Source organism: Somniosus microcephalus, unplaced genomic scaffold, assembly GCF_052327205.1.
Source record: "Somniosus microcephalus isolate GS21.2 unplaced genomic scaffold, FLI_Smic_1.0 unresolved_chr1, whole genome shotgun sequence".
Lineage (NCBI taxonomy): Eukaryota > Metazoa > Chordata > Chondrichthyes > Squaliformes > Somniosidae > Somniosus > Somniosus microcephalus.
The window spans coordinates 143,543,587-143,567,077 of NW_028225179.1; the positions used below are offsets into that span (position 1 = coordinate 143,543,587).

The 23,491-nt window shown below is 48.3% G+C and overlaps 1 protein-coding gene across 1 annotated transcript in view; it reads right to left on the reverse strand.

Annotated features, from left to right (window-relative positions):
- Positions 1 to 23,491, reverse strand: part of LOC147096137 (von Willebrand factor A domain-containing protein 7-like) — a 64,164-nt gene that overhangs the window by 39,546 nt on the left and 1,127 nt on the right. The window contains exons 2-3 of the mRNA XM_085973784.1: positions 3,131 to 3,405; positions 1,780 to 1,864 (exon numbers count right to left, since the gene is read on the reverse strand). Coding sequence (XP_085829910.1) covers positions 1,780 to 1,864; positions 3,131 to 3,405 — 360 coding nt within the window. The remainder of the gene's footprint in view (positions 1 to 1,779; positions 1,865 to 3,130; positions 3,406 to 23,491) is intronic.

Consider the following 23,491-nt stretch of genomic DNA (forward strand, 5'->3'; position numbering starts at 1 on the left):
GCTAATTTTCTTCTGGGTTTTACTTTGCACAGGTACTTGCTGCTGTTATACAAAGGGACCAGTAGTCTGCATTGCTGGGGAGCGTCAACGGACTGGCCAACTGTGGAGGCCATCACAGGCGAGCCTGATCCTCTCTTCAACTGATGTCCCTGTATTTTCCACTAGGAGGCGCCAGATAGCAATCAAAGAAAGACTTGCATTTATATAGCACCTTTCACGACCACACCGGACATCCCAAAGCGTTTTACGGCCAATGAAGTACTTTTTGAAGTGCAGTCGCTGTTGTAATGTCGGAAAACGCGGCAGACAATTTGTGCACAGCAAGCTACCACAAACAACAGTGTCCAGATAATCTGATTTCGTAAGGATGATTGAGGGATAAATATTGGCCCAGGACACCGGGGATAACTCCCCCCTGCTCTTCTTTGAAATACTGCCTTGTCTACCTGAGAGGGCAGACGGGGGCCTCGGTATAACGTCTCGTCCAAAAGACGGCACCTCCGACAGCGCAGCGCTCCCTCAGCACTGCACTGGGAGTGTCAGCCTAGATTTTTGTGCTCAAGTCTCTGGAGTGGGACTTGAACCCACAACCTTCGGAGGTCAGAGGCCAGAACACAGGCTCATTTCCCCACCGTTTCCCCCTTGCCTCATCCAGGGCCTCCGGACCAGGCCCACTGATCTGCTGGGTGTTTCCAGAGCCGGCCGCACCCGTTCGCCTTCACCAAACTGAGTGACGGCACCGCGCAGCATCCGCCCCTTGCACTTACCCCATACTCGGGTTTGAAGAATCCTTGCTTTTCCCACCAGGGGTACCAGGCTGCTTGGACGTACTGCGGGAAGAGGGTGGCGGGGGGGGGTGGAAGAGGGCGGGGAGGAGATGGCAGGGGGGAAGAGGGCGGGGGGGAAGAGGGTGGGGGGGGACGAGGGTGGGGGGTAAGAGGGCCGGGGTGGGAAGAGGGCGGGGGGGGAGAGGGCGGCGGGGTGAGGGGGTGGGGGAGGGCGGGGGGGAGAGGTGGGGGGGGAGAGGCTGGGGGTAAGAGGGCGGGGGGGATGAGGGCAGGGGGGAAGAGGGCAGGGGGGAAGAGGGCGGGGGGAAGAGGGCGGGGGGAAGGGGGCATGGGGGAAGAGGGCGGGGGGAGAGGGCGTGGGGGGAGAGAGTGGGGGGAAGAGAGCGGGGGCGAAGACAGCGGGGGGGAAGACAGCGGGGGGGGAAGAGAGCGGACGGGGGGGGTCGGGGAGTGCAGGGGGCACCCTCGGCTGAAGGATAAATATCAACTCAGGACACCGGGAAGAACTCTCCTGCTCTTACCAATAGTGGCTGTGGGATCTTTTACCTCCATCCGAGAGGGAAGACGGCGCCTCGGTTTAACATCTCATCCGAAAGTGCAGCGCTCCCTCAGTACAGCACTGGGAGAGTCGGCCCTGATTTTGTGCTCAAGTCTCTGGAGCTGGACTTGAACCCACGACCTTCTGACTCTGAGGCGAGGGTGCTGCCCACTGAGCTAAGGTGGTGGGGGGGCGGGGGGGGGGGCGGAGGGGGAGAGAACGGAGAGAGGGGAGCGAGGAAAGAGTTAAAGGAGACGGCGCAGAATTTCAACAGAGTGCGGAACAGGGAGGAGGAAGAGCAGGTAGGACGGTGTGTTTAAGAGAAATTAGAGAGTGATATGTAGAAGCAATGATGAGCACAGAGCCTCTAGAGCCCCATCGCTCCAGTACCAGTAACAGTCTAATGCTCCCAGCTAGCCAGGTACCAGACGTGTCACGCTGCTTCCGCCTCACCTTTTTTCTCCCCCGCAGGAGTCGGAATGTCATACGTAATCACTCCCAGATCCTTCTTTTCCATCTTCTCTGCTTTGGCTTTTTTCTGCACAAGTGGGGGGGAAAAAATTAAAAATCCATCAACTTCTGATCAATAATTCTATTAAAATGGAGGAACGAAGGATTTAAGCCACACGAGCCCAGAAGTGACTGCTGCCGATATTGAGTAGATTGGGCCGATACTCTCTGGAGTTTAGAAGAATGAGAGGTGATCGCATTGAAACATACAAGATTCTGAATGGATTGACGGGGTAGATGCTGAGAGGCTGTTTTCCCCTGACTGGAGAGTCTAGGACCAGGGGTCACAGTCTCAGAATAAGGGGTCGGCCATTTAGGACTGAGATGAGGAGAAATGTCTTCACTCAGAGGGCGGTGAATCTTTGGAATTCTCTACCCCAGAGGGCTGTGGAGGCTCAGTCGTTGAGTATATTCAAGGCTGAGATTGATAGATTTTTGGACTCTTGGGGAATCAAGGGATATGGGGATAGGGAGGGAAAGCTTTGAAAATACGCAACCAACTGAGCATCCACGGCCCTCTGGGGTAGAGAATTGTAATCAGATCATCTCAGATCAGTAGGGCCCCTGGCTTAACAGTTACACTTTCAGATCGATGGCCTTCCACAGATTATGCCAGACCTGCTGAACATGTTCCAGCATTTCCTGTTTTTATTTTGGATTCCCAGCATCCACAGTGTTTTGCTTTTGTTTTAGCTCCTCCCCCCCCCCCCCGCTGTCTAGTGTTGTTTTCTGCAATGCCGTTAATGTTGCTTTAAAATACAACAGCAGCTTAAATTTTAAAAAGGGCAGAAAAAATGAATTTGGGAAGCTTACACTTTATTGACAACCAGCGTAACTGCTCTTCACAGCGCTGTGCAAGCACTGGCATTCTTCGCCGAGCCATTTTAACACAGGCAGCTGACTGGGTCAACGGGAGGTCAGCAGGAGGTCACTGGGTCATTGCCGCCAGTTTGGGCTCTTCTGGAAGATCAAACTGGCGGCAATGATCCACTGACCTGCTGACCCCCACACTGACCTCCCGCTGACCCACCCCCATACTGGCCTCCTGTGGACCCCCCAATCTCACACTGGCCTCCCGCTGACCCCCCACAGATCCCCACACTGACAGACCTCCGGTGGACCCCCACACACTGACCTCCTGCTGACCACCACACACTGACCTCCTGCTGACCCTTCACTGACCTCACATTGACCCCCCTGAGTGACCTCCTGTCGACCCATCACACGCTGACCTCCCATTGATCCCCCAGAGTGACCTCTCACAGACCCCCTCCCCCACCCATCCCACACTGACCTCCGGCTGCTTCTGCTGCTGCTCCTTCAGCTTGTCCTGTTTCTGCAGGAACTTCTCCATTTTCTCTTTCTTCAACGCCTCCTTCTTCAGCTGCGCTGGCGTCTTCTTCACCGGCTCCTCCGCGGCCGTGGCTGGCTCCAGACAGACCACAGCCTGCTCCGGACTGAGCACAGCCTGCTCCGGACTGACCACAGCCTGCTCCGGACTGACCACCGCCTGCTCCAGACTGACCACCGTCTGCTCCAGACTGACCACCCGCTGCTGCTGCTGCTGCCCTGCATAACGAAGGAAAGACACTTTCAATAGAGGGGAGAAAACCGTCAGCATAGGAACAGGAGGCCATTCAGCCCCTCCAGCCTGTTCTGCCATTCAATTAGATCACGGTTGATCTGTATCTTAACTCCATCTACCCGCCTTAGTTCCATAACCCTCAATACCCTAACCTAACAAAAATCTATCAATCTCAATTTTGAAATTTTCAATTGACCCCCAGCCTCAACAGCTTTTTTGGGGAGAGAGTTCCAGATTTCCACTGCCCTTTGTGTGAAGAAGTGTTTCCTGACATCACCCCTGAACGGCCGAGCTCTAATTCTAAGTTTATGCCGCCCTTGTGCTGGGCTCTGCCACACTGTTCGCTTTAAGGTCCCACATCTCAGCCTTCAGAAAAGCTGCTCCATTCTGGAAATCTGCCGGCGAATGACAATCACCTCATATATACACGCGTTATAAAAAGGATGGCCTTAGATGTCCCGATGCAGCATTGTGGCAAATTGAAAGGTCTTGGATTCAATTCTTATGGGGAAGTGGATGAGGGAGAAAAGGGGGATGGGGGGGATTGAAGGGAAAAAATGCAGGGATCAAAGGGAAATAAAGGAGAGATTTAATGGCGGTTATGAGGGGTTTGATAGAGTAAATAAGGAGAAACTGTTTCCACTAGCAGGAGGGTCGGTAACCATAGGTCACAGATTGAAGATAATTGGCAAAAGAACCGGAGGGAAGATGAGGAAACTTTTTTTAAAACACAGTGGCTTGTTTATTTTATTTGTTTATGGGATGTGGGCGTCGCTGGCAAGGCCAGCATTTATTGCCCATCCCTAGTTGCCCTTGAGAAGGTGGTGGTGAGCCACCGCCTTGAACCGCTGCAGTCCGTGTGGTGATGGTACTCCCACAGTGCTGTTAGGTAGGGAGTTCCAGGATTTTGACCCAGTGACGATGAAGGATTGGACAATATATTTCCAAGTCAGGATGGTGTGTGACTTGGAGGGGAACTTGGAGGTGGTGGTGTTCCCATGTGCCTGCTATCTTTCTAGGTGGAAGAGGTCGCGGGTTTGGGAGGTGCTGCCGAAGAGGCCTTGGCGAGTTGCTGCAGTGCATCTTGTAGATGATACACACTGCAGCCACTGTACACTGGTGGTGGAGGGAGTGAATGTTTAAGGTGGTGGATGGGGTGCCAATCAAGCGGGCTGCTTTGTCCTGGATGGTGTTGGAGCTGCACTCATCCAGGCAAGTGGAGATTATTCCATCACACTCCTTGTGCCTTGTAGATGGTAGAATGGCTCTGGGTGGTCAGGAGGTGAGACACTCGCCACAGAATACATAGCCTCTGACCTGCTCTTGTAGTCACAGTATTTATAGCTAGTACAACTAAATCAGGAGGTACAAGCACTAAATAAAGAAGTGAGGAACCAGCAACAGATTAAAGATCTAGAAATACAAAATCCTGGACTCAAATGAAATGAGCTGCCCAAAATAGGTCAACAAGTAATGACGCAAGTTATCGGAAGAAAGGGAATGGAACCCTGTTGGATGGGGCCATATACTGTATTAATGACAAGTGATATGTGTATTTGTCTACAGGAACTGGCGGGTATACCATGGAAGCACTGGACCCAGGTGAAACCATTTAACACTAAAGACCCCCATTCACCCTCTCCTCTAGGGGAAAGAGCTCGTAAGACGACCAGACCTCTGTTTAAATTACAGATAAACATGTATCCAGTGAGATGGATTATTATAACTACTCTGATGATGTAGTGTATGTAACTTTAAGAGAGAACTACTTTTACAGCTCCTGTATACTGTAGTACCGGCAGTGACCACACCTGCATATAAGCCTTGAGCATGCCTCTGTACCCCCAGTCTTGACACTACCCTACTCCAGTAAATACCTGTTGATTGTTAAGTTACAGCATCCGTGTGGTTATTGAAAAACATCATACTCTCAGAATCACGGATCTAACAGTGGCGACGAGTGGCGATTTGAATCTACCTGCAACTCTGCATTTCCCTTCGAGGATTCACTCCGGGAGGGCGGTGGAAGAAAGTCGAGGCCAGAAACACGGGCGTCGACCATGAGCAACCGCCCAGTCATCCGGCAGAGAGTGAACATCGCAGGGGAGGCTGTGGAGAGCCGGGCTTGGTTCCCCAGCCACGATGATCAGCAACAGACTGACGACAGGTACCAGGTACAGCGCAGACCCTTCCTGGACAGTGGCGGCTGGAGCCGACCGACGGCAGAGAAAAAGCTGAGCAGCGTCGACGGGGTAAGATAGAGGGTGAAGCGCACAGGGCGCAGCCGGGGGTTGAAAACCGAGCGGCGTCGAGGAAAAACAAAACGGAGAGAGAGAGGGTAAAGCAGCAGCCGGGTTCAGGACCGAGCGGCGGAAACGGGAAAGGCGCACAGACAAAAAAAATGCGCAGAGCGCAGCCAGGACTCAAGGGCTGAACAGTGTCCGCGGGGAGAAGAAGGGAGAGCGCGGTAGACGCCATTGAGCCGCGGAGAAGAAGGAAGAGCGCGGGAGACGCCATTTTTAGAAGCCGCAGCGCAGAAGAAAGGCGAGCGCAGGAAGAAAGGAAAGCGCGGGAGATGCCATTTTGTGCCAGCGGAGAAGAAGGGAAAGTGCGGAAGACGCCATTTTTGACAGTTAAATCACACCCAGGGATGCCGAAGAGTGGCAGTGTCTCTACGTTCGACAATGAAGTCGAAGATTGGGCGACATATGTGGAACATATTGAGGTGTACTGCAGGGCGAATGAAGTGCCAGATGCTAGGAAAGCACTGGTTTTGTTAAATTCCATGGGTGCAAAAACTTATGGGTTACTGCGAAACCTAATAACCCCAGAGAAGCCTGTGAATAAGAATTTCGAAAGCATAGTAGAAATCCTACAGGACCACTTAAACCTCACACCGCTGCTGATAGCAGAATGATTTAAGTTCCATAAAAGGAACCAACACAAAGACGAAAGCAATGCTGAGTACTTAACGGAACTGCGCAAGCTATCAAAACACTGCCAGTTTGGAGTGGGACTAGCAGATACGTTAAGGGACAAGTTTGTGTGTGGGCTTCAAAGTGAAGGAACCCAGAAACGGCTTCTATCAGAAAAGGATCTTACGCTGGACAAGGCTTTCAGTATGGCAGTATCGCACGAAGCAGCCGCAAGGGGCGCAGCAGAGATACAATGGAGACCGCAAGAATATGGCACCAATGAAATGTCCTATGGAACAGGGAAGTGTTATCGCTGTGGCAGAACAACACATGACCAGAAGGATTGTTGGTTCAAGGACCAAGTGTGCAGACAGTGTGGAAAAGCAAGACACATAGCAAGAGTCTGCAGGTCTGGGAAAAAAACCAACAGCAAGAAATCTCCACAGGAGGAGTACAAAAAGGTACACAAGGTGATGGACAGTAGTTCATATGAACAGAAAAGTGACACAGACTCCAGAAGCAAGGAGCTGGGTTGTCTGAAACTACATAAGGTAACCAAAATGGAGGATCACCAGACTATCTGGGTTACACTCAAGTTAGACGGAGTCCAAGTGAAAATGGAATTGGACACAGGATCAGCCCTAACAGTCATAAAACAAAGGGACTATAAGCGGCTATTCTCACATATACACTTGAAAGCTACAGAGATTGTCTTGAAGAGGTACATGGGGCAAAAAGTCTACCCCAAAGGAAAAATAAGGGTGAAAGTGATATACAAAGGCCAGGAAATACCTAAAATGGACTTATATGTATTGCCAGATGGAGGACCACCACTGCTAGGACGTGAATGGATCCGGAAGATACAATTAGATTGGCATTCCATACAGGCAATGAAGGTTGAGGCCAAAAAGGATGATGACGTCACACCGGGACGACTGTCAAAAATGCTAACTGACGCAAAAGAAGTGTTCCAGGAGGGACTCGGAACACTAAAAGGCATAACAGCAATGATTAAAATAGAGGAAAATTCAAGCCCAAAGTTTCTTAAGGCCAGACCAGTGCCTTATGCGATCAGACCAGCCGTCGAAGCAGAGCAGGAAGGGTTGGAACGCTCAGGAGTACTGTCCAAAGTAGACTGGAGCGAGTGGGCTACACCCATCGTTCCTGTAATGAAGAGGTCGTTGAGTAATATGCCTGGGGAACCAAAGAAGGTCCGCATCTGTGGGGATTTTAAGGTGACAGTGAACCCAGTCCTTCACACGGTGCAATATCCGCTTCCACGAATTGAGGATATTTTCGCCTCGCTATCTGGAGGTAAACGCTTCACCAAAATTGATCTAGCCCAGGCGTACTTGCAAATGGAGGCAGAAGAAGCCTCGGAACAATACCTCACGATCAACACTCGTAAAGGTCTCTATCAATACAATCGGCTGGTATTCGAGGTAGCATCGGCTCCGGCTATTTGGCAAAGGGCGATGGATCAAGTTATTTGGACGACATCCTGGTCACGGGCGAAAATGACAGTGATCACCTCGCCAATTTGGAGAAGGTGCTCACCAGATTAAAGGAATATGGGCTACGAGCTAATCGCCACAAGTGCGAGTTTTTCCAGAAGCAGATCTCGTATTGTGGCCATGTCATCGATGAAGAGGGGTTACATAAGTCCCCTGAAAAGATTGAGGCAGTAGTCAAGGCTCCAGCACTGGAAAATGTGTCACAACTGAGGTCGTTCCTCGGGCTGGTAAACTACTACCATAAGTTCTTACCAAATTTCTCCACGGTATTACACCCACTGAACACCCTACTGCAAACAGGGGTACCATGAAAGTGGAATGACGAACGTAGACAAGCTTTCCAGAAGTGTAAAGAATTGATCACATCAAAAGAGGTTTTGGCCCATTTCCACCCAGCACTACCAATTCGTTTGGCATGTGATGCATCACCCTTTGATATTGGAGCAGTGCTGTCGCACAAATTCCCAGACGGGTTGGAGAGGCCAGTAGCCTTTGCGTCTCGGTCACTAATCTCAGCCGAGCGCAACTACGCCCAGATTGACAGGGAGGCCCTCAGCCTAGTGTGGGGAGCGAAAAGGTTCAACCACTATCTGCATGGGCAGAAGTTCACCTTGCTGACTGACCACCAACCACTTGTCTCCATCTTTAATCCTAAGAAGGGCATTCCAGTGATGGCTGCACAACGGTTACAAAGATGGTCCCTGTTTCTAGGGGCGAATCAATATGAAATAGAATATAAAGGCACGAAACAGCATGGAAATGCTGATGGGCTATCACGCCTGCCACTGCCTACTGTGGAGGAAGCACCAGCAGTGGACCCTATCGAGATATTTTATTCGTCAATAATTGAACGATTGCCAGTAACGAACGCGGATATAGAGAAGGAGACCCGCAATGATCCGACACTGTCTCGGGTATATGATTTGACGGTGAGGGGATGGCCAACACATGGCGACTCACTGTTGCCAGCATTCTCATCCAGAAGAGAACAGCTGTCAGTATGCCAGGGGACAGTGATGTGTGGATCCCGAGTGGTGATTCCACCCAAGTTAAGGGAGAGAGTGCTAAATGAGCTTCATGAAGGTCATCTGGGAGGGGTGAAAATGAAAAGCCTTGCTAGGGCTTATGTGTGGTGGCCGGGGATCGATCAACAAATCGAGGACATAACCAAGAGCTGCTCAGGATGCCAGAAGGTTCAAAATGCACCACCACATGCCCCTCTACACCCATGGGAGTGGCCCTCCTCTCCATGGCAACGGGTGCACATTGATTTTGCTGGTCCTTTCATGGACCCAATGTTCTTAATAGCAGTGGATGCTCACTCGAAATGGCCTGAGGTGATAAAAATGTCCTCAACCACCACAGAGAAAACGATTGCAGTCCTACGGACCATATTTGCCAGGAACGGCTTGCCAGAGCAGATTTGCTCTGATAATGGACCACAGTTTGTGTCCGAAGAGTTTCAGAAATTTATGAGAAGGAATGGGGTCAGGCATTACACATCCGCCCCGTATCATCCAGCCACAAATGGATTGGCTGTGAGGTTCGTACAAACCTTTAAAAAGGCGATAAAGGCCATGTGCAACGATGAAATTCCATTACAGCATAAGGTGGACAATTTCCTATTAGCCTACAGAAATGCGACACATGCAGTCACCAACCAGACCCCGGCCATGATGTTCTTTAACCGAAGGTTGAGATCTCGTCTGGATTTGCTCAGACCAAATGTGCAAAGAAATGTTGAGGATAAACAATTCCAGCACATCAATGAGAAGCCGACAAGGAGCTTCAATGTAGGACAACCAGTCTTGGCCTGTGACTACCGAACAGAGAAATGGCAACCCGGAACAATATGCACAAGGCAGGGGCCATTAATGTACACAGTGGATGTCGGGGAGAACATTGTGAGACGCCACGTCGATCAGATCTTAGCGTCACAGGAACGAGTCAACCCCATGTCTCGAGTACCTGGGGATGAACCCGACATAGCGGTAGCATCTACCTCAGAACCAGTAGCAGTGGAAACCGATGAACTAACCGAAGAAAAGGGGCCAGAATCGCCTCCGCACCAAGAACAAGAACCTCAGGAAAGGCGCTATCCCAAAAGGATCAGGAAGCCGCCCCAAAGACTGAATCTATAAATGGACTATTGTTGTTTAATGTACATGTTAAAATGTTAATTGTTATTTGAATATTATGGGTACTGCTAATCTGAAAGGGGAGGAATTGTAGTGTAAGTACCTTTAAGAGAGAACTACTTTTACAGCTCCTTTATACTGTAGTACCGGCAGTGACCACACCTGTATATAAGCCTTGAGCATGCCTCTTTACCCCCAGTCTTGAGACTACCCTACTCCAGTAAATACCTGTTGATTGTTAAGTTACAGCATCCGTGTGGTCATTGAAAAACATCATACTCTCAGAATCACGGATCTAACAGATGACAACACTTATAAGTCCAAATAACGGGCTGGAAGAAATGGACTGCAAACTAAGATCCCCTGGTGGAGACTCCACGAGGAACTTCATTATATCACAAAGTTATGTGTGTGAAAAACAAGGAAAAGGATGTTACATGTGTAAAGGTATTTGGGTGAACTTGGATCAACGACCATGCGGACCCTGTAGAATGACAGATACCAGCGATATGGTAAGATGTAATAGACACTGGCAGGTGTTGGGTCAAGTAGGGGGAGGATATGTCCTGAGCTGCACGGACGATATCATAAGATGGACTATTGTACACGCCGTTACAACACCACAACCAACAACAACAAGGATCACACCACAAGGAGTAACCCTAGAACAAACAACACCCCCAATCACAACGATGCCTGAAGAACGAAGGTGTCTGAAATTGATGCCTGGGCCCGAAAATGGACTGGTGTTATTTACCGAGGGAGAACAATTGTATGATAATGTGAGACACAAAATTGTACCGGTACTAATGAACTTAACCATGTTACAATGGCCAGGATATTGTGAAAGATTTACTAAGACTAGAGAGTTGTATGCATATATGATAAGGAATGTAATTAACCAGGCTGCTGATGCAACCGGGGCTAGTAGTTTCAGGGGACATGCTGCATTACACCAAAGAATTAAGAGGGGCTTAGGAAATGATGTACTCACGGGAATAAATACGAGGATGTCATTCATTAATGCCCTAGATATACAAGGAGTCCAGAGTAGTGTGGAACAATTACAAAGGGTAATACAACAGATTTTAGAGAAAGAAACTGGTTTGGTTCAACAAGAATCAGAGTTGGGAGAACATACGATAAGAACATTACTCCAGGGAATCAAAGTTATAGCAGACCATGCTAGCACTATCAACAAACTAAACCATAGAGATGAGGAACAGGCAAAAGATGGGGTAGGGAGAGACTTGTGTCATGCCTTTGGCCAATGGACCACCGGACATTTAAAACACAATCTGGCACAGATACAATGAGGTGAAGTACCAGACTGGATTAACAGCACACAGCCCTATGGCCTGAGCCAGAATCCAGGCCCTCTGAGTGCTTGTACCCTCAAGGGGATGACCAGAGTATATCCAGTGATACAAAAATGCAAAGCAGAAGTGACAGCAATGACAGGCATGGTACTCATGATACCAATGGTGAGACTGGACACGGCTCCATACCCACAGTACCAGGTAACAAACATAGGCATAGTGAGGGGTGAGACATATCTCCGATACTATCCAATTGATACCTATGCCATCAGGAAGAATGGTACTATAAGAGGAGTCTCCCTAAATGGATGCCAAGGGAAAGGTACGCTTACGATATGCCCATATCCGGTAGGAGAAGGCCCTAAGGATGAGTGCGCCTATAATAAGACAGAGGGGTGCATGTTGGAATTATCACATGTCGATCACCATCACACCCGCTCGGGATGTAGAGGCAGAGGGGAGTATTGTATGGCCACCACAGAGACTGAGTACCAATATAGTAACCTTGTATGTGTAATCACAATGCTTAACTTCTGCTTCACACCAAAGATCCCTATGACAATTGGACACACCAGATTGGTGTATGTACACTTAAGGGAGGAAATGAAACTAAATGTGCCACATAGTTTAATGGACGAATTAGTCAATTATGAAGATCCGGTGGGGGCTCCGATACCCCGCCTGCAAGAGGATCTGCAAGAAATAAAAGAGGGCTTAAGTAAAATGGTGAAACAATACGTAATATTGCAAAGGAACTTTGGGGAACTAGAAAGGGACATAGAAGTAGAACTACAGGAGGTCCCATGGTATGAGAAGCTGTGGGATTGGGGGATGAATGTCAACATCCACCCATGGATCTGCATTACTTCTCACATATTACTGATAGAACAATTGGCTTTCGCAATAGGACTAGGAATAGCAGCATGTGCCGCCTGTAAAAAACGTAGAAAACAAGAAATGGAAGAAATGTACATGACCTTGATAAAGTAGTGATGTATGCTGTTCAGTGATAATTTTTACAGAAACCTCCTGGGCAGATTCCCATCGAGCAGACGGACTATTACTACAAACGAGCGAAGGCTTGGGAGAAAGACCTGCTTAATGGATGTATAGTACTAATAACATTAATGCTTATAACCTATGTATTTGGATGGATAATATGTCGATAGAAAGGATGTAGGGGGCATAGAAATCAGGATAATATGATTATATAAAGAAGGTGACCCAATGGGTTGGATTTGATCACCACCCCGGCAGGTCACCATAATAGGAGAAATAATCGGGTTGGTCAATGATTAAAAGGGATTAATCAGGACCAAAAGAGGGAACTGAAAGGGTTAAAAAAGAGCTAAGATGAGGGGATTAAGGAACAGAGTATATATCCAACCATATAAGGAATTGGTATGAACAATGTCCAGAAGGAAAGTCTTGTGTAGTCGTGGCCAAAGTGCACAAACCGTGAATCACTAACTGAGTAATGTATTGAGAGATAACGTATGGGGTCACAAGACCAATGCACACAGGTCACAAGAATTTGCACCCGAAGCCAACTGTATGACGAAAGAAATGTATACGTGTAATGCACCTAATTGCAAACAGTAGCCACGACTCAGAACAAAACCTGTATATAAGGCAGGAGATTTTCCACGATTGGAGAGCATTCATCCCAGGATGAGTGTCTTCCCTGCCGGCTTGTAAATAAAGTTGCTTTACTGAACGAACCTCCGGACTCCGAGTGATTGATTGGGAATAAGGCGGACGTCGACCCTTTACATCAGAGGGTCCAGCTCGGGGAGAAGAAGCTCTCCCGGTTTACCCTTACAACGATGATCACTCGTACCCAAGTGTTCTCCCACAGACACTTGGTCGACCTGGCCCACCTCATTCCCCAGCACCAGATCCAGCAATGCCTCCTTCCTAGTTGGGCCAAGAACATATTGGTCAAGGAAATTCTCCTGAACACATTTCAGATATTCCTCCCCCTCCTTTCCCTTTACCCGAGCATTATCCCAATCGATATTTGGGTAATTAAAGACCCCCAATATCACCACTCTAAAGCTCTTGCATATCTCTGCGATTTCCCTGCAGATTTGCTCCTTTACCCCCCTCTCATTATTTGGAGGCCTATAGAATACCCCCAATACCGTGATCATACCCTTTTTGCTCCTCAACTCTAACCAAATGGACTCTGTCCTCTCTGGGTAAAGATAATCAAAGACCATTATTTTAGTTTTTTGGTTAAAGAAAAATAGACATAATTATGAACTTTGTTTGCAAGTAAAACTAGAAACAACACGTCCCGCATAGAAGTGAGATTGGTACAGGTTCAAGTACTGCGTCCAACTCTGGGCACCACATTAGGAAGGATGTCAAGACCTTGGAGAGGGTGCAGAAGAGACTAGAATGATACCAGGGATGAGGGACTGGAGAAGCTGGGATTGTTCTCAGAGCAGGTTAAGGAGAAATTTAAGAGGTGTTCAAAATCATGATGGGTTTTGATAAAATAAGGAGAAACAGTTTCCACTGGCAGGTAACCAGAGGACACAGATTTAAGGTAATTGGCAAAAGAACCAGAGGGGGAGATTTCTTTTTACACTGAAGTTATGACGATCTGGAATGTGCTGCCTGAAATGATGGTTGAAGCAGAATCAGTAATTTTCAAAAGGGAATTGGATAAATGCTTGACGGGGGAAAGGGACCAATTGGACAGCTCATTCAAAGAGACAGCACAGGCACGATGGCCTACATAACCTCTTCATTCTTAGTTCTGTATCGTTCTGAATAACTAGAACCAGTCGACAAAAATGTGATCCCGTGCAGGTGAGAATGGAGATGGGGGAAACGGAGATTGTTAAATCCGTGAATCTTGATGTATGGTGTCCTTCAACAAATAGACAGAGACTGCAGAGGAACAATCAACAGGTGTTTACTGGATGAGGGTCACTCAAAAAAACTAACAGTACAGATCCCTACTCAGGGTTTATATACAGGTGTGGTCACTGCCGGTACTACAGTATACAGGAGCTGTAAAAAGTAGTTTTCCCCTTAAAGGTCCATACACTACAATTCCTCCCCTTTTAGATTAACAGTACCATAACATTCATTTAACAATTAGCACTTTTAACATGCAACATTAACTGAAAATAGTCCATTTATAAATTCAGTCTTGGGGCGGCTTCCTGATCCTTTCTGGATAGCACCTTTCCTGAGTGTCTTGCTCTTGGTGCGGAGGCGATTCTGGCCCCCTGTCGTCAGTTGGTTCATCAGCTTCCGATGCTACTGTTTCTGGGGTAGATGCTACCTGTATGTCAGGTTCATCACCAGGTACGCGAGACATGGGGTTGACTCGTTCCTGTGACTCTAGGATCTGGTCGACATGGCGTCTCACAATGTTCTCCCCAACACCCACTGTGTACATTAGTGGCCCCTGCCGTGTGCATATCGTTCCTGGTTGCCATTTCTCTGTTTGGTAGTCGCAGGCCAAGACTGGTTGCCCTACATTGAAGCTCCTTGTCGGCTTCCCATTGATGTGCTGGAATTGCTTATTCTCAACATCTCTTCGTACATTTGGTCTGAGCAAATCCAGATGAGATCTCAACCTTCGGTTAAATAACATCATGGCCGGGGTCTGGTTGGTGACTGCATGTGTCGCATTTCTGTAGGCTAACAGGAAATTGTCCACCTTATGCTGCAGTGGAATGTTGTCATTGCACATGGCCCTTACTGCCTTTTTAAAGGTTTGTACGAACCTCTCAGCCAATCCATTTGTGGCTGGATGATACGGGGCGGATGTGTAATGCCTTACCCCATTCATTTTCATAAATTTCCAAAACTCTTCGGACACAAACTGTGATCCGTTATCAGAGCAAATCTGCCCTGGCAAGCCGTTCCTGGCAAATATGGTCCATAGGACTGCAATCGTTTTCTCCGTGGTGGTGGAAGACATTTTGATCACCTCAGGCCATTTTGAGTGCGCATCCACGGCTATTTAAAACATTGAGCCCATGAATGGACCAGCAAAATCAATATGCACCCATTGCCATGGAGAGGAGGGCCACTCCCATGGGTGTAGAGGGGCATGCGGTGGTGCATTTTGGACCTTCTGGCATCCTGAGCAGCTCTTTGTCAGGTCCTCGATTTGCTGATCGATCCCCGGCCACCACACATGAGTCCTAGCAAGGCTTTTCATTTTCACCCCTCCCAGATGGCCTTCGTGAAGTTCATTGAGCACTCTCTCCCTTAACTTGGGTGGAATTACCACTCGGGATCCACACATCAAGGTCCCCGGCATACTGACAGCTGTTCTCTTCTGGATGAGAATGCTGGCAACAGTGAGTCACCATGTGTTGGCCATCCCTTCACCGTCAAGTCATATACCCGAGACAGTGTCGGGTCATTTTGGGTCTCCTTCTCTATATCCGCGTTAGTTACTGGCAAGCATTCAATTATAGTCGAATAAAATATTTCGACAGGGTCCACTGCTGGTGCTTCCTCCGCAGTAGGCAGTGGCAGGCGTGATAACCCATCAGCGTTTCCATGCTGTTTCGTGCCCTTATACTCTATTTCATATTGGTTCGCCCCTAGAAAAAGGGACCATCTTTGTAGCCATTGCGCAGTCATCACCGGAACGCCCTTCTTTGGATTAAAGATGGAGACAAGTGGTTGGTGGTCAGTCAGCAAGGTAAACTTCTGCCCGTGCAGATAGTGGTTGAACTTTTTCACTCCCCACACTAGGCTGAGGGCTTCCCTGTCAATCTGGGTATAGTTACGCTCGGCTGAGGTTAGTGACCGAGGCGCAAAGGCTACTGGCCTCTCCGAGCCGTCCGGGAATTTGTGCGACAGCACCGCTCCAATACCATAGGGTGATGCATCACATGCCAACCGAATTGATAGTGCTGGGTTGAAATGAGCCAACACCTCTTTTGATGTGATCAATTCTTTGCACTTCTGGAAAGCTCGTTTACTTTCATCATTCCACTTCCATGGTACTCCCGTTTGCAGTAGGGTGTTCAGTGGGTGTAGTACTGTAGACAAATTCGGCAAGAACTTATGGTAATAGTTCACCAGCCCGAGGAACGACCTCAGCTGTGACACATTTTCCGGTGCTGGAGCCTTGACTACTGCCTCTATCTTTTCAGGGGACTTATGTAACCCCTCTTCATCAATAACGTGGCCACAATACGAGATCTGCTTCTGGAAAAACTCGCATTTGTGGCGATTTGCTCGGAGCCCATATTCCTTTAATCTGGTGAGCACCTGCTCCAGGTTGGCGAGGTGATCACTGTCATTTTCGCCCGTGACCAGGATGTCGTCCAAATAACACTGGGTCCCTGGAATCCCTTGCAGGACTTGATCCATTGCCCTTTGCCAAATAGCCGCAGCTGATGCTACCCCGAACACCAGCCGGTTGTATTTGTAGAGACCTTTATGAGTGTTGATCGTGAGGTACTGTTTCGAGGCTTCTTCTACCTCCATTTGCAGGTCCGCCTGGGCCAGATCAATCTTAGTGAAGCGTTTTCCTCCAGATAGCGAGGCGAAAATTTCTTCAATCCGCGGAAGCGGATATTGTACCATGTGAAGGACTGGGTTCACTGTCACCTTAAAGTCCCCACAGATGCGAACCTTCTTTGGTTCCCCAGGCATATTACTCAATGACCTCTTCATTACAGGAACGATGGGTGTAGCCCACTCGCTCCAGTCCACTTTGGACAGAACTCCTGAACGTTCCAAACCTTACAGCTCTGCTTCGACGGCTGGGCGGATCGCATAAGGTACCGGTCTGGCCTTAAAAAACTTTGGGCTTGCATTTTCCTCTATTTTGATCGTCGCTGTTATGCTTTTTAGTGTTCCGAGTCCCTCCTGGAACACTTCTTGTGCATCAGTTAGCATTTTTGACAGCCGTCCAGGTGTGACGTCGTCATCCTTTTTGGCATCTACAGTCAGTGCTTGTGTGGAATGCCAATCTAGCTGTATCTTCCGGATCCATTCACGTCCTAGTAGTGGTGGTCCTCCATCTGGCAATGCATATAGGTCCATTTTTGGTGTTTCCTTGCCGTTATATATAACGTTCACCCTTATTTTTCCTTTGAGGTAGACTTTTTGCCCCGTGTACGTCTTCAAGGCAATCTCTGTATCTCTCAAGGGTATATGTGAGAATAGCCACTTGTAGTCCCTTCGGTTTATGACTGTTAGGGCTGATCCTGTGTCCAATTCCATTTTCACTTGTACTCCGTCTATCTTGAGCGTGACCCAGATAGTTTGGTGATCCTCCATTTTGATTACATTATTTAGTTTCAGACAACCCAGCTCCTTGCTTCCGGAGTCTGTATCACTTTTCTGTTCGTCTGAACTACTCTCCGTCACCTTATGTACCTTTTTGTACTTCTCCTGTGGAGATTTCTTGCTGCTGGTTTTCTTTCCTGACCTGCAGACTCTTGCTATGTTTCATACTTTTCCACACTGTCTGCACACTTGGTCCTTGAACCAACAATCCTTATGGTCGTGTGTTGTTCTGCCGCAGCAATAACACTTCACTGCTCCATATGACATTTCATTTGTGCCATATTCTTGCGGTCTCCGTTGTATCTCTGCAGCGCCCCGTGCGGCTGCTTCATGTGGTGCTGCCATGCTGAAAGCCTTGTCCAGTGTAAAATCCTTTTCTGATAGAAGCTGTTTCTGGGTTCCTTCACTTTGAAGCCCACACACAAACTTGTCCCTTAAAGTATCTGCTAGTCCCGTTCCAAACTGGCAGTGTTTCGATAGCTTGCGCAGTTCCGTTAAATACTCAGCATTACTTTCGTCTTTATGCTGGTTCCTTTTGTGAAACTTAAATCTTTCTGCTATCAGCAGCGGTGTGGGGTTTAAGTGGTCCTGTAGGATTGCCACTATGCTTTCAAAATCCTTTTCCACTGGCTTCTCTGGGGTTACTAGGTTTCGCAGTAAGCCATACATTTTTGCACCCATGGAATTCAACAATACCAGTGCTTTCCTGGCATCTGGCACTTCATTTGCCTTGCAGTACACTTCTATGCATTCTACATATGTCGCCCAATCTTCGACTTCATTGTCGAATGCTGTGACACTGCCACTCTTCGGCATCCCTGGGTGTGGTTAGACTGGCTCAAAATGGCATTTCCCATGCTCTCCCTTCTTCTCCGCTGCGGCTCAAAAATGGCGTCTCCCACGCTCTCCCTTCTTCTCCGCTGCGGCTCAAAAATGGCATCTCCCGCGCTCTCCCTTCTTCTCCGCTGCAGCTCAAATGGCGTCTCCCGCGCTTTCCTTTCTTCCCCCGTGGACGCTGCTCAGCCCTTGAACACCGGCCACGCTCTGCGCATTTTCCTACGCGCCTCTCTCATTGATGCCGCTCGGTCTTCAACCCCGGCTGCGCCCTGTGTGCTTTACCCTCTCTCTTACCCCGTCGACACTGCTCGGCCTTCCCCTGTGCTGTCGGTCGGCTCCAGCTGCTGCCGTCTGGGAAGGGTCTGCGCCGTACCTGTAAAGTCTGTGGGTTGTGCAGTTAATTACGACACAGACTTCAGGAGTAACATACAACAGGACTTTACTATTCGAAGGTCAGGGCGAATCTGCCCTATAAATCATGCCACAGCACTTATATACCGGTGTGGTCACCGTCGGTATTACCATATACAGAAGCCAAACAAGTAGTGCCACACCTAAAATAGTTCTCTTAAAGGTGAACGGTTACATACAATAGTCTCTTAAAGGTAGACGGTTACATACACTACAATCCTCCCTTTTTAGCTTACAACATACGTATTCCCCATTAAACATAACATATATTCAACTTCATGTAAAACAATTTACAGATATAGTCTCTGCAGAAAACAGTTCACAGGTTCAGTCTCTGTGGGAACAGTTCACAGATTCAGTCTCTGGTCTTGACTCGGTCCGAACAACATCTCTGTGGTGTAGCCGGTTCACATTGCTAGAGTGACTCATCCAATAGTCTTTCCCTTGACGTAACAGCTTGAACTTCTGTCCTGCTGAACCAGCAGTGCTGACTTTTACAAACAGCTGGGCTGCCTTAGTAATTTTTCCCTACTTTCCCATTAGAAGTGATAATGATTTAGATGGTTATCATCTTCGGCTTCGTCTTTTCCTTTTTTGCTTCTTGGAGACTCTCGGGGCTCCCTTCTCAGCTGCCAGCTGTAGCGCCACCATCTCCCTATGTTCCTTAGACTTTAAGTGCTTCATCCTGATTTCTGCACTTTGGGAGTTTTCATCACAAGCTGGGCAGACCAAGTCCTCGTAATATTCCGTGTCACTCAACAGGTCATGGTAATATTCGGTGTCATCCTGAGCTAGTCTAGCGAGAGGGCCTGCTACTTCTTCCTTACCCAACTGGACGTTAGCCGACTGTTGTTCCCTCCCTAGACATCTTTCCTGAAGGGACTTCTTCATGCGTTCATAGTCATCCCGCTCTTCCTGGGTTTCCTGCAAATCCTTCACTAAGGACCTCATTTGTGATTTCAATACTTCCCCTTCCATCGGGGATTGATTGATCGGGCTATTCAATCCTTCTACTGGAGCAGCTGTTTCAACATTCTGTTGTTCACATAGACGTGATTCAGCGTACTTTTGGCATCCCAGTAAAATCTGTGTTGCAACCTCAGCTATTTCCATAACTTTTGAGAGCTCCGAACTCCTTCCCTTTGAAGATTGAAGCTCGTGTTCAGATTGTTCCCATTGCAGAGTCTTGTCCCTCAGCATATGAAGGAGTTGGCTGACCGTTAACTCTTCCACGGGAACACTGTGGATCAGAGTCTTCTCCATTTCATCCACCTTTTCCTCCAATGCTTTCACGTTCTTTTCCTCTTGTACTTTGGCTTTCAGCGCTCGGAGAAGTTGCGCCTTGATGCTCTCTAGCTCATGTTCAGGGGCCATTCTTACAGTCTCTGTGTTTCTTACAGTTTCCTTTTCTTCCACTGAAAGGATTCCCAGTTGAATCTGTTCTTCAAGTTGTTGAACCTCGGTCATTGCCGCCTCATATTTGTCTTGGGTTTCCTTCAATATTTTTATGAGTTCTTGGACATCTTGTCTTTCATGTTCTGCCATGTCTTTCACCTCTAATTTCTCATCTATGGATGGAACTTCTACCGATGAGTCTGTCTTGGCCTTGAGCTCATCAAGAATTTCCTGCAGCCTTTGGACTTCTTGCTCATGTTCAACCTTTAGTTGCTCATATGCTTCTACTGAAACTAGCTTTTCAGAGGTTGCCGAGTTAACCCCCTCCAGAATTATAGCCTGGGCCTGTTCATACTGTTCTTTCAACTTCTCACACTCTGCTTGTAAGGAGTCGTAGAGAAGAACTGGAATAAAATCCTGGCTTCCTGAAGATTCCTCTTCATTTGCTTCTTTCGCAATTTTCTGTTGGAGTTCAGCCAAGGCTGCTATGCTATCTGCCTCTCGAAGTCTCACTGCCATCAAATCTTCTTTATTCTTGCAGTCTATCTCAGCCATTTTCCCTTTACTTTCATTTAACTGAGTGAGTAGTCCCTTATTCTGGGCTGAGAGATATTGCACCTTCTCCTGTAGACCATTGCACTCCTTCTCTGCTCGACATAGCTGGTTACTGCTGATTTGGTTCTGTGTTTCAAGTTCCAACATCCTTTGCTTAGCTTCTTTCAGTTTCGCCCCTATAAGCTCCTCTTGCAACATGGCCACATTATTCTCATCAGGTAAAGAAGCGTTTCTCTTTTCTATGTCCAAGTTTTTTTTCTGCATCTCTTTAAGTGCACATTGCGATTCAGCTTCTCTTAACCTTGCCTGCACTAGCTCCGTCTCCAATTGCAGGACAAAATCCTCAGTGTAGCGTGGTTTGCCTTTATGCTGTATCTCTAGATCATGCAAATATTCTAACTCCTGAACATCATAAGGGAGATGTGATCGGTAATTGGTCACGATGGCTCTATGGTCGCTCTCTGCTTGAGCCAGCAGGTTCTGTTGTCTTTCCAGACTCTCCCATTCGGTGTCATAGAACTTTTTCATTGTTTTCATCTCTTGTACGAGACGGTAACTCAATTGTTCTAATTGTTGTCGTACTTTGAGATAACGTTGAGTTCGAGCCCGGTGTTCCTCCGTAATGCATATGTCTGTAACTTGAACAGACTCAGAATTCTCTGTCTTTATACACGCCATCGTTTTTCCAACCTTAGTCAGTGAGTTCATGTTAACCTTGTTTTTCATACTTGGGCTGGACTTATCGTCTTCCGGCTCAGAGTCTGAGCTGCTTGTCTGCACCGAGTCCTCACTCGTCATTGCTTGTAGGTAGTGCCATTCCATGTCTATTTTCTTGATCCACTCCCGTCCTAGAAGTGGTGGTCCTCCCTCAGGTAGTACGTATAAGTTCATTCTTGGGTGTTCTTTACCCCTATCTCTCACCTTGACTCTTATCTTTCCCATGGGGTATACTTTATGCCCCGTGTATGTCTGCAATACGAACTTGGTATCTCTTAAGGGTATATGTGAGAATAGCCTGTGGTAATCCCTTCGATTTATGACTGATACAGCTGATCCAGTGTCCGACTCCATTTTCACTTGGACTCCAGCTATTTTTAGCATGACCCAGATAGTTTGTAGGTCAGCTTCCTTACTCACATTATGAATTCTCAGACTACCCAGCTCCTGGCCGTTTGGGTCTGAGTCTGAATTCTGTTCGTCTGAACTCTTCTCAGCCACCTTGTGTACCTTGTTGTACTTTTCCTGTGATGGCTTCCTTTGGTTGTTGGTCTTCTTCCCTGACCGGCATACCTTAGCAATGTGACCCAGTTTGCCACATTTCCTACATTCCTGGTTCTTAAACCAGCATTGGTTCTGATCGTGTGTTGTCTTCCCACAGCGATAGCATTTTGTTATACTCGAGGTAATTTGGTCCACACCGAGTGCCGCTGCCTTTAGCTGCATTTCTGCAGTTCCTTTCACTGCGGCTTCGTGCGATGCTGCTATAAGGACAGCCCTGTCAAGTGTAAGGTCGTTCTCTTCGAGTAGTCGCTTTTGCGTCCCTTCCTTGGACAGTCCGCATACGAACTTGTCTCGCAATGCCTCTGTCAGATTCCCTTCAAACTGGCAGTATTTCGCTAGTCTACGCAGTTCGACCAAGTATTCCGCGTTGCTTTCGTCTTTCCGTTGCGTTCTCGCATAGAATTTGAATCGTTCAGCCAACATCAACGGTGTGGGGTTCAAGTGATCCTTCAGAACAGCCACTATCTCATCGAAAGTCTGATCCGCCGGTTTAGCTGGTGATAGTAGATGCTTCAAGAGCCCGTATGTCTTTGCGCCCATCGAGTTTAGCAAGGTTATAGCTTTGTCGTCTTCTTCTATTTTGTTGGCCTCACAATAGATCTCAATGCGTTCCATGTACGTGGCCCAGTCTTCTATCTCCGAATTAAAATCATTGATGTTACCACGCTTAGGCAGCTTCCTCTCTTTGGGAACAACACAATTATTTCTTTAAATTATTATTTCTTTTTTTTTCTAAGATGGAGGTTTTCCCGCGAAAATGGCGGTTTCCCACTCTTATCTTCTCTCCCCGCCCACTTCAATGGCGGTTTCCCGCTTCTGTCTTCTTCCCCGCCTAATGGCGGCTTCCCGCGTTTCTTCCCTGGTGGGAGGGGTACACTTTCCCCCACGGGCGACGGCCGCTGGCTTTCAGGTTCACAGCCTGCGCGTCGGCTTCAAGGCTTTCCCTTTTTTTTTATGGCAGGGCGACCGGCTCTGGGTATCCCGTTGACGGTGAACAGGTTCAGCCGCTGGGCTGGCTCTCGCACAGTTCCCCTTGCTCGGCTCTGTCTCTCTCCCGCTCGCTCGGCTCTACCGGCGCTGGGTACACCCCGTTGACGGAGGACAGTTCAGCCGCTGGACTGGCTCTCGCACAGTTCCCCTTGCTCGGCTCTGCCTCTCTCCCGCTCACTCGGCTCTACCGGCGCTGGTTACACCCCGTTGACGGAGGACAGTTCAGCCACTGGACTGGCTCTCGCGCAGTCTCTCTTGGTCGGCTCTGCCTCTCCCGCTCGCTCGGACCCCAATCGCGCCTCCCAGCCCTCTCGCAGTCCGGTGCTTCTCTCCCCGGCTGCGGCTGAGTTTCTCTCTTCCCGCGCCTACGCTCCCGGTCGCAGCGCTTCGTGGCTTTGGTCACCGCCCGGCTTTTCCCGCCGGTTGCGGTCTC